The sequence below is a fragment of the Lutjanus erythropterus genome, chromosome 18 (genome assembly GCF_056507025.1).
Source record: "Lutjanus erythropterus isolate fLutEry1 chromosome 18, fLutEry1.hap2, whole genome shotgun sequence".
Lineage (NCBI taxonomy): Eukaryota > Metazoa > Chordata > Actinopteri > Lutjaniformes > Lutjanidae > Lutjanus > Lutjanus erythropterus.
The window spans coordinates 30,422,374-30,434,648 of NC_139334.1; the positions used below are offsets into that span (position 1 = coordinate 30,422,374).

Sequence of the window (12,275 nt, forward strand, 5' to 3'; positions counted from 1 at the left end):
CTTTGGTTCCAGCTTCTAGATTTAATGTGAGTTTTATCTCATCATAAACTGAATATCTTTGAGTTTTGGGAGGTAACACCTCCAAGAGAGCTAATGCCAGACTTCATATCAAAATCTTCCTGTTTAAGACTCTCTGGCTCAGCAGCAAACATACACAAGAGTTAGAGCATAATATAAGATGTCAAACAAATGAATACAGTGTTCTGGTAAATTTGGCTGACAAAAAAAATCACCTAACAGGTCTGTAGTTAAGGAGAGCGTCAGGTTATTAAATGTTCCTGAGTGCTTGCTGCACCTCTGGAAGCAACAGCAAGCTGGTCAGAAGCTTCACACAGTCAGTCATTGTTCTGAATCTATCTCTACTTTACAAAGAAACACTAATGAAGCTTAAATAGGCTGAATTTTAAATGGAGTTTGGCTTGATGTTCTAATAATCACAAAAGTGTTTTAACAAGCAAACATGTCAAACAGTCCAGCTGTTGGACTGTGGTTGAGGAATAATGAATGTAGGTTTGAGGTGAGTTTGGCTGACAGAAAATGAGTGGAGCAGGTTTGTAGTTTAGAAAGCCACAGTTTTTTTTTTTTCTTTTTCTGGAGATATCTTTGTTTTGACGTGCTTGCTCGGCCATGTGAAGCTGCTGATAACTCCTGACACGTGTCGGACAGACCGCCAAAACTACAGGTCGTCCTCAAGACGGTGCGTTCAGTGCATTAGGACTCGGGAGAGCTGCATGTCTGAACTGTCAGAGTTCATGTTTGTTTAAAGAGTTTTCGCTTGGATCTCTGACAGCACAGACGAGCTGCAACCTGCACAGACTCTGTCAGTCTGACTCAAAACTCAGAGCTCAAGACGAGCTGCGTCAGAACCACATCAAATCTCTGCTCATTAACCTGCACACAGGGCAGCACCGACATTTTTAAATAAGCAAACTGTACAGTTAGGAGTTTAAATGTGTAAAACAATGCATGCTTTATTGATCTCCAGATTATTGATTTCCAATAAGCTTCATGTCTCTGCAAGTCGACCTGTTAGAAACAAAACAGTGAATTCTACGGTGGCCTGGAGGGAAGGAAAACAATAGACTGAGAGCTGAGGTCACCACAGCTACAGTTCACTGAGCTTATCTCATGTCTGCTGTGTGTGTGTGTGTGTGTGTGTGTGTGTGTGTGTGTGTGTGTGTGTGTGTGTGTATCGAATACAAACAGTCAAACGTTTTGGCAGCAGTCAGTTTACATCCAACATGAGCTGCAGAGTAATTGTTGGTGCTGCTGCTACAGCTTGTGTGTGTGTGTGTGTGTGTGTTCCACTACTGAGGCCCCACCCTGCCCTGAGGGCTGCTATGAATCATGGGAACTGCAAAGAATGCAATGAATCATGGGAACAGGTTGCCAGTAAATTGCAGACTCGACATATTTCGTTCTTCTTCTGTGACGGAGGTGAAGTGAAACCAGCAGAGTTAACGGTGCTCCAACGAACGGCCCGTGGACCACACACAGGTCACAGTGTGCTCTCTGATTGGTTCACTCATAGAGACAGTCGTGACACGTGTTTATACTGGAAACAGGATCTGTAATGTGACTGTTTATTCTTAAACTTTTTGCTTATTTTGATCTTTTATTCATGTGTTTTGTTCTGTAATCTTTGTCAATAAAGTTCCCAATATAGTTAAGAGAGATATAAGATTAGTATGGCGGGAGATTTTTTATTTAAATAACCTCTGAAAGTGCAAATTCCTGCAAAATAGAGCCTTGAATCATGACCAATAAAGCTGCTCTTTCACTGCACAGCTCACTTTATGTTGCACAAATGTTTTATTGTGTTCTGTACTTTCAGCAGTGAGTCACAGGCACCCATCTACAGCACACTACTGTTAGAAACTGAGTATAATTAGCTTCATGTTGCTGTTAATTCACTGACTATCTTGTGTGTATGATGGAATTTGAGGATTTTTTAAATGATCCATTAACAAAACATGTAGCAGGTTTGGTGTTGGAGAGATCACAGCCTTCAGATGATGTTACACGTTTGATTTTATCAGAACGTCCACATGAGACTGAAAAAGACTGACAGAAAACAGCTGGGATTTTATGACCTCTTACAGATGATTAATTGTAAAACATTTGTGGTTTGTGGTTTTCTGTTTTTTTTTTGGCATAGCTGAAATGTTTAAGAGCAAACCGTGCAGGATTTTCTGAAGAAAAAAAAACAATGCATAAAATAATTCCTCTCAATCGTCACCCATGGTACTGAAGTGTGTTGTGGTGCCTGCATCTGCAGAAACCCTGTCCTCTGCCTGTATCTTCTTTTTTTTCCTTATAATTTTAAAGTTTTCAGGACGCTTTACCAACCTAAAATGTTCATGTTTGACATCCCGGAAATGAGACTCAACACTCAACTCTGTTTTTTATGAACGGCGCGATCAAAAAGTGGGGATGTAAAGGCAGGTTTGCTCTCTCTTAAATCTCCTAGTTGGGATGCAGCTGCTGTGTTTGCTGCATTGCTCAGGTGTCCATGCCACAGAGTAACTGGTGCAAAGGTGATCTGGAGCCCTGAAGGGTCTCGGGCCCCTGCAGCACTTTGCCTGGTTGGTGATTCACACTTGAGCTGTTGTTGTCTCGAGGTCAGAGCTGCCATTTCCTGTTTGGGACGGTTGCAAATTGACAAAAGTCACAGTTGACCGATTTTAGCAGCACAATAGTTTTGTGGAACATTAATTCATGAAGCACAAACAGTTTAAATGAAAATAATAAAGACCAAACTGTGAGAAAACCTGTGAACTCCAGAGACATGGTACAACAGAGACTAATCGATTAATGGTTAATGATTAACATCCAGAGTTTCTGGTCAACAGGAAACCTTGAAGTGACGTCCAGCTGCTCATCAAACCGCAACTGATGACAACAAGTGACAGTCCCTCTGCATCAGACGCTCAGTGTGTCTCAGTAAACCGTCTCTGTGGTAGTTTTCCAGCTCTGTCCGTCCTCTCTTTGATGCCCGTCTGTCAGGAAGTGAGAGGACAGAGACTCTCTGCAGCCGTCTTCCGTCTCTTCCTTCCTTTCTCACTTTTCTTCAAAAACTGCATGAGAGGTCAACAAGGTCGATGCTGAAATGAAAGGACGGAGGGACAGAAAAGAAACTCCGTCCCACCGTGACTCAACCGAGGAACTGAATCTCTGTCTCTCTCTCTCTCTCTCTGTTGTCTCAGGTACCTGCTGGAGCAGGATTTTCCGGGGATGCGGATCGGTCCGGAGCCGACCACCGACGGCTTCATTGCGGTGATGTACGGCGAGAACGAGGGTGTTGTCCCTGGCAACGCTCTGGTGGTCGACCCCAAAAAACCTTTCAGGAAGCTCAACGCATTTGGAAACTCCTTCCTCAACAGGTAAACACACACACCCCAATTTTTTTTTTTCATTGAAATCAGCTCAGTTTAAACATATTTTCTGTTTCCTTCTTTACAATCTTACACATCAGTCCCTCCAGGAAGTTGCAACAATTCACGCATATTCAGGCTGCAGAGAATACACACCGAGTCTATTTTTTTATTTTTGGAAGCCGTGTCAATTTGCACAGAGCAGATTGAGCAGAACAGGAAGTCAGACAAAGAATCCAGTTTTCAAAATAAAAGACTGTGCAGACCCGCAATCACAAACAGATATAAAAAAGAAACAACAACATTTGAACTTTGGGAAACATTTTTCACCATTTTCTGACATTTTATGGACCAAACAACTAATTGATTAGTGGAAAAATTATTGCCAGATCGATCACTATTTGAAAAATAGGTCCAAACATGTGAAAACAGGTGGAGCGGACGGACGGATTGCGTAGGCCAGCACGCCTCTGCAGCACCACAATAATTTAACAAACAAAAAAATGTTGCAGCATTGCTGGATCATTAATCAACTTCATCCCTGATCAATAAGTCTCATCTCATCTGTCGTCGAGCTGGTTGTGAAATAAACTGAACTGAACCTCCAGCTCTGATCCTGGTGGTTCTTAATGCTGCAGGTTGTGTTTTATTTATCGATCCAGAACAAAGTGGAGACTCAAGATAAATATGGAGCTGCAGACTGATGTGACATTTAAGACCTCAGGGCTCCACCCAGCCCACAAAGACCTGGACTCCACATCTAACCCTCACAGAATAATCCCCCTTCGCTTGAACCTCGGCTGTGTTTTCTTAGTTTCTGCCGTTACAGTGATTGATTACAGAGCTGCACCAAAGCTCCATGCTGGGTCCAAATCCAATTTATGATAATCAGTCGCCTGGAACCAACTGAAGAGCATCGGGGCCAGACAAGAGGGGAAAAATGAGAGGAAACAATAATTTTCTTTAAGTTCTTCCACAAAACATCAACCTGGGAAATGACCCCTTCACACCCTCTTTTTCTCATAAATTTAGAACTTGGATTCCAGAAATTATCCAAGTTTTTTTCTCATAAATTATCGACTAAAATGACAGAGAAATCCAGAGTTTTCATGCAGATTTACAGCTTTAATCCCAGTTAATAACCAGTTTTTTTCTTTGTAAATGTGCGACTTTAATCCCAGGAAATATCCACATTTTTTGTCGTAAATTTACAACTTCAGTGTAATATCCAGGTTTTTTCCTAGTAATTTCACGACTTAAATGTCAGAGAATATCCAAGTTAGTTTTCTTGTAAATGTACAATTTAAGTGTCACAAAGGATCTGAGATTTTTTCACATAAATTTACGGCTTTAATCCCAGAGAATGTCAAAGTTTTTACTTTAAATTTTGCATTACAACAATTAAGTTGAAATGAAGTTGAAACCTGGTCTCACTATCTTTTTGGGACTGATTTCTGCACACACACACACACACACACACACACACACACACACACACACACACACACACACACACACACACACACACACGCTCATCCTGGCGGCTCTTCACACTCCTGTCACTGCTTTCCTCAAAACATTTTCAACCTGGGAAGTGACCCCTTCACCCGGACTGACATGTAAACACACGCACGCACGCACGCACGCACGCACACACACACACACACACACACACACACACACACACACACTGCTGACTGTCAGGCTGACAGTTTGTACTGAGGGTTTAAAATTAGATAAAAACGCTGTGCTCCAAACGTATTTCCTCCGTCCAGAAATATTTCTAAGAGCGACAGCGAGGAAACGGACCCTCCAACCGTGTGTGTGTGTGTGTGTGTGTGTGTGTGTGTGTGTGTGTGTACCTGAGGAATTCCTTTAACGAGGAATTCCACCTCGTCCTGATGTGATTAAGGAGCTAAAATAAGTTATTGTTTCCAGGGGAAGTGTGTGTGCGTCACCACGTGTCGGCGCGGCGGTTTTGTTTTTTCCCGCCTCGAGCTGCTGAAGTCTGTCAGCTAAATTTAACTTTCAGCTTTATATTTATTACACAGTGACAGCGAGGTCCCATACACACGTCTGAAAACTCTGTCAAGAAGTCAAGTATTTTCTTCTTTGGATGCAGATCTGGATTACAGCTGCAACAATTAATGGATTATTAATCAATTATAGATTATAGATTAATCGTTAACAACTGATCGAGCGGGTTGAGTAATTTTTAGGAAAAAAGGTAAAAATTCTCTGATTTCAGCTTCTTAAATGTGAATATTTTCTGGTTTCTTTACTCCTCTCTGACAGTAAACTGTATTTCTTTGATTTGTAGACAAAACATTTAAGGATCGACATTTTTCACCGTCTGATGACATTTTTGGGCTAATCAGTTAGTAACTGATTAATCTGAAAATAACTGTTAGTTGCAGTCTTGATCAAGTCCTTTAAAGAAATAGTCGTGTCAGTTGTCCTGATGTTTTTAGTTTTTATTGAAACAATTAGTTGATTAAACAATTCTAAAAAATAATCACCAGCAGTTTTGATAATAAAACCTCCCTCATTGCTCAGACAAAACAAGACACTTGAAGACGTCATCTTGGACGATAATATTACATTCCTCAACAACTACACAATTAAATTTATGACTTTAATCCCAGAGAATATTGTAAATTTACATGTTTAATCTCAGAGAATCTCCCAGTTTTTTTTCTTGTAAATTTATGATTTTAATCTCAAAGAATAAACAAGTATTTTTTTCCTTGTAAATTGGTTTGTAAAGTTTAATCTCAGGGAATATTTTAGTCTTTTTTTCTTGGAAAATTTTAATCTTGAAATGTTCTCTTTTTCTCAGAAAGTTACATCCCTCCGTTTAATTGTTTTTAATTTTTTTGTTTTTTCTTTTGAAATGCTGTTGTATCTGAATGTTGTGGTCTGTAACAGTCTGTAGATTAAGATGAACTCACACTGTTGACACACTCTGATCACACCCTGTTCATTACACCACAGCGTCTCTGTCTGACAGAAGCAGGTAAACTTCACCTCCGTTAAACCGGCCAGAGCTTGTCTGATCTGTCACCACGGCGACATGATGTAATAACCACAGGATTCAGACTCTGCAGGATCACATAATGATCGATAACGTTGACCTCCTGGGTCTAAATTTAGAGGAAACCAAGTTCATATTTAGTTTATTAAATCACTCAATATGGCAAATATGTAAAAAGAAGGCCTTTTTTAAAAAGAAAGAAAAGAAAAAGCTCATAATTTTAATGATAAAATGATTTCTGATCACATGATAAGGTTACTGATGATTCACTTTTCAAGGAAAATGTGTTTTAGAGGAAGCTGATCATCAGGAAGTGCAAACATCAGTGCTAACGTACAGAGAGGTGGTAAAAATATGAGTCTGAGTCATTATTGGACCCCGACATGAAAATTTCCCACATATTAAACAGTAAGTGAGTCCATTCCATTTATTGATACCTTGAGTTACAAGATACTTTGCAGATTAATGATATATAATATTATGAACAAATAAATTATGATGGATTATTAAAGATAACAATAATAAAAGTCATTGATCCCCTGATGAAACTGAAATGCTGCCCAGCAGGATGTGTGGTTTGAAACAAGCCCTGCCTTTACCAGCTACAACATTAAAGTGATAAACATATTGATGCATCAGTAATTAATAATTCAACAAAATGATATTGATTAATATTTCTGAAATGGGCCATTCTGCGAAAAGAGTACTTTTACTTTATGTTTAAGTTTATATTGATGCTGATTTTGTACTTTTACTTCAGTAACATGGGAGTTTTACTCAGTACTCTCAGAGTACTTCTTCAACCACCTGCAGCAAAAAAAACAAAACAATGAATAAATAAATAAATGAGACCATTTGTTGTCTAAATTTTGCGTTCACGAAATAATAAATGAAGAACTGGAATGTTATTTTGTTCTCTTTGTTCTATAAAGAAACATGACAAATAAAACCAGAAAAGAATCAGAAGGAAATGATGGAAACCTGCCTCACTCTTCTCTCTCTCTCTCTCTCTCTCTGTGTGTGTGTGTGTGTGTGTGTGTGTGTGTGTGTGTAGGTTCATCTGCTCTCAGATGCCCAATCAGGTTCTTCAGAGCATCAGCATCATCGACACTCCTGGTATCCTGTCTGGAGAGAAACAACGAATCAGCAGAGGTATGAGCTCACTGTGTGTGTGTGTGTGTGTGTGTGCGTGTGTGTTGTGTAATAGTCCTTGAGATTCTTTCACTTCCTCATATTGTGTTCCTGCCGTCGACCTGCTGGGATCCTTCAGTCATCAGTCAGAGTTTCAGTAGAACTGAACTCAGAGGTCACAGATCAGGTCTGTTCCTCCGCTTTGATCCTCACTGAATCATCTCAACAACAGCTGGATGGATTGTCGTGAACCTTTGTAATGATTGACACCTAAAAGATGATTCTTTAATTCCTTTTGTTGATCCTCTGACTTCTCACCCAGCGTGGGCGTCGGCACCCTCCGCTGTCAAAAGAGCCATTTTATCCAAGCTTTTTTTTTTTTAATGCATAAATTTAAGACTTAAATCTCAGAGAATGTCCAAGTTTTTCTTATTGGAAATTTATGAATTTAATCCCAGAGAGTATGCATGTTCTTTGCTCTTCTGATTCTGATTTCTGACTTCAGTGTCAGAGATTATCCAAGTTTTTTGCCTCTTCAGTTCACGGCTTTAAGTTGGGAATGAGAGCTGTGTTTGCTCAAACAAGGCTCGGTTTGCTTCGACAGCAAACTGATGATCTTATGAACTGACTGACTGACTACAGATGCTGAGTCTCTCTCCTGGTGGACTCTTTAGATGACAAAACAAGCAAAAACAGATGATTGTTTCTGCGAGAGAAAATGAAAAATCCTGCTCAAAATTCCTTTAAATTCTAAATATATTAAATACTTACTGTAATAAATTACAGGAACATTACTTATTTATTTTAAAATATACCTGCTAATGAATTTTGACTGCAGATACTACAGTAATCATGTGGTCATTATACACTAATAATGTTGTATGAACTATAGAAACCTGCATCCATGTGACTGAAAACTACAGGAATAAATTTTAGAATCAGAATCACTTCCTGATTGAACACAGTGGAGCAATGCTGCACCACTTTTTTTTCTCCAAGTGAGGAAATCGAAATCTGTTTTTTAAGCACTTTAAAGTCGAATCATCACCAGTGCGTGTGTGTCTGCTCAGACAGAGAGCGCACCTTTCCCAGCTGACCCCGTGACCTTTCCTCTCAGGATGAACATGACTGGATTTAAGAACCAGTAAAATGTTGTTGTGAATTTCTTAATCCATCTTTTCTCTCACTTCTGTTTTACCACTCAGTCTGTTTCCTCTGAAGAACCTCGGCTGCAGCTCTTCTGTAACCACAGAGGTTAGAAATGTGGATCTGAAACCAGAAAAACTGATCTGCACAGGAACCAACTGCCAGGGAGGTTTTCTAAAAGATGATAACGGTTACAGATCTGTGCAAACTGAAAAAACCTTTACATGTAGCAGTGCCTTTTAAAAACATTTTAACTCTGTATAAAAGAAGACGAGATGTAATTAAAAGCTTAAATTTAGTTTGGATAAAGTTAATCCAGTAAAACTGTAAAATACTTTCTTTGTCAGAAAACACAGCTGCTGAAGCTGCAAACAAACTGTAACAGGATGAATAAAACCTCCTGCAGACCTTTTTCCACCTCGTTAATAATTCGTCTCTCGTCCTCACTTTTGATGAGGGGAAACACAAACGTCCAGGACGTCACATCCGTTTGAAGCAGATAAAACAGGTTGGAGTTGAAGGTGAAACTTGTCTGAGAGATTTTTCAGCCTGTTGAAAACTGAACCAATCAGCTGTTTGCTCGCTCGCTCGCTCGCTCCTTCACATTGCCTCCAGTTAGGAAGAGGTGTGAGCTTTGACAGCTGGGCTCTTTAATGTTGCCATGGTTACAAGATGAATTCAAACCTTGATTAAACTCGATCCAAACTATGTGTGCATTTAAACACACCTGCCGGCCAATCAGAGAAGAGTTTTCACCCAGACCCTGGTGTAAAGCTGATATACGTCACACTGCATTGTGCAAGTGGAGAAGTGTCTTTGTGTTGAAGATGCAGGCGGAGTTGATCCTGCAGAGTCGTGGTCATTATTCACTTCTGCATCTTGAAGTGTTTAACTTTGTCCTCAACACTTTTCCACTCAGTTTCTGTGGCCGCTGCCTGTTGTATTGTTTGTGTAGGAAAGTGTTTGACTGAACACGTTGTCGGTTTGTCTGGTTGTTGTTCTGTTTTCTGTGATTCTTTCAGGTTGAACTTTTTCCTGAAGCTGTGAGCAACTGGAGCCGAACAGTTACAGTTAAATATCCCAGAGTGAATTCTGAGCTTTCTGTTACTGTTAACTCTGTCCTGAGCAGTTCTGTGAGAAACTCCTCCTAGTCCATCATGAAAGGTTCCTCCTGGGTTCCTTTGAGGAACTCTGACTTTGAAAAGGAAATATTCAAATCCTTTACTTTGATGAATGTGGTGGAGTACAATATTTCCCTCTGAGATGTAGTGAACAGGGTTGGGGGGTGTTACTTTAAAAAGTATCCAGATACAGTTACTAATTACCTGTCCAAGTTTCACATTATTAAAGTAATGTAACTTGTTTACTTTCCATTACTTTTGGATTACCTCAGGATTGGATTACCTTAGGGCTGCATTTAATGATGATTTTCATCATTAATTAGTCACTCAATCATTTTCTCAAGTAGTTGATTAGTTATTTGGTCCATAAAATATTGATCAAAGTGCAAGATGACGTCCTCAAATGTCTCGGTTTGTCCACAATTTAAAAAACATTCAGTTTACTGTCAGAGAGGAGTAAAGATACCAGGAAATATTCATATTGAAGAAGCTGAAGGATATTACATGGTAGGATATTGTTCTTTATTTTAACATTATAATCCTGCTAATAATCCCCATTTTTACTGAATCTTTCTCTAATCTGATTACGTCTTTTTTTATGTGTAACTGTAATGGAATACAGTTACTCTTTTTGCATCCAGATTACTTAATCCCGTTACATGTAATCTGTTACTCCCCAAACCTGGTAGTGGAGGAGACTTAAGAAAAGCACAAGAACCTCAGATTTGTACTTGAGTAAATGTATACAGGTTTATTCCACCACTGGCTGTTCTGATGTTCTGTTGAGAAAACAGAAAATCTTTTGGTCAGAGTTCAGACTGAAGAACGTCCCCCTGGAGAACACGGAGAATAAGATCCGTCTCCTGCAGAGGAGAAGTTGTTACAAACTTTGGCAGCAGAGAAACAGACGACAGCTGTACCTTCAAATACATGTTTTTACTGACACACTGACAAACTGTGGAAACAGAAAAATGCAATTTTGATCGACAGTTTTTACAATGTATTTTAATATTTTTTGTTCCTACACAGTATCTGTAACATTAAGGGCTGGTTTCACAAACAGGGTTTAAATTAATCCAGCAGCAGGCCTTAATCTGGACTAGTTAAACTGTGATACTGCGTCTTATGTTTGGTTTAGTTATTCAGAGACTATGGAGTCCTGGAGTAAGGTAAGTAACTAGTGGTGCACAAAACCTGGAATGGAACGAAAAACTCCAGGACTGGAGTGAATCTGGAGGCAAAAATAATGGCAGAACCAAAAAGAATTTGTCAAAAAACTTCAATGAGGATGATGAAAAAACAACTAAAAGCCAGACTCATCTGGCCTCTGTAGTGCATGTTGGTCTTTATTTAGATCAGGGCTGCCCAAAGTAGGGCCCTCGGACCAAAGTTGGCCCACCAGATGTTTCTAACGAAAAAGAATAAAATAAAAAGAAATAATTCAAAAGCATTATAAAATAAATAGTTGTTTATGCATTTTCTTTTTGTGCACCCTTTCTCTGTCTTCACCTGTTGTGTCCAAAGAAGGCAAAAGGACAAAAAATATCATTTTTCAATTAAATAATTATTTTTTCAGAATCTGAGCAGGCGGGCAGGAAGTCAGTCAAATAAGGCGGTTTGAGGTTAGGCAGTTTAAACAGGCACTTCAGTCTGAGAGGAGAAACCAGCCCTGAACACATCTGTAAATTAAACAACCTTCAGTCAGGTCCTAAATGTTCCTTGTTATGTGGACGATGGGTGGAACAAACACTCGTCTGACTCACCGGACGCAAACTGCAGGTACAAGTCCTGCCACTGGTCGCTTGCCTCAAGCTGCATCTGGCTATCCGGTCAACCTCTGAGCTGTAACCTGCACGCTGAAACAGCAAATTTGCAGCTGGGATGCTAACAGTATGAGCATAAACAAGCTAACAGCTGTTAGCTTTTCTCCTGCAGTGATGTAGTCATTTTAATACCAGAACTCGCCTCATGACATGCAAATGTTCCACCAGAACAAGTTTCCCCTCTACACTTATTTTGCAGCAGCATCAACACTGCATCCTGGGATTAGCTCCGCCCAATATGCTTTCTGATTGGTTTAAAGAAATGCAAACAAAGCAGGGCGTTTATTTGCTGTGTAGCAGAATGTGTAGACGTTTCTCCTGTGCTTAGCGTTGTGGAGGGAGGCCTGGCTACGTGAGACTAAGCAAACACAGGACTTTGACCCAGGAGACCACAATTTGTGCAAAGTCAGCGTTGAATAATTTTAACTTTAGTACGCAACTTTTGTAAGTCATAAGTATTGTATTTATTTTAAACCAAACTAGCACTGCACAATTAGTCAAGATTACTGAAATTACAAAAAACAAATGAAACACTCAAATCTCAGATGCTGCAGATATTTTGATCAAATAAACAGCTGTATAAAGACGTACTGTAGAGCTGCATCATATCGCATATCACAGTACCAGTTTCAGTCAAAATCATCTC

At 39.6% G+C, this 12,275-nt stretch overlaps 1 protein-coding gene across 1 annotated transcript in view; it reads left to right on the forward strand.

The window, feature by feature from the left end:
* ehd4 (EH-domain containing 4) overlaps positions 1–12,275 on the forward strand; it is a 34,481-nt gene that overhangs the window by 4,192 nt on the left and 18,014 nt on the right. The window contains exons 2-3 of the mRNA XM_084741773.1: positions 3,207–3,383; positions 7,463–7,560. Coding sequence (XP_084597899.1) covers positions 3,207–3,383; positions 7,463–7,560 — 275 coding nt within the window. The remainder of the gene's footprint in view (positions 1–3,206; positions 3,384–7,462; positions 7,561–12,275) is intronic.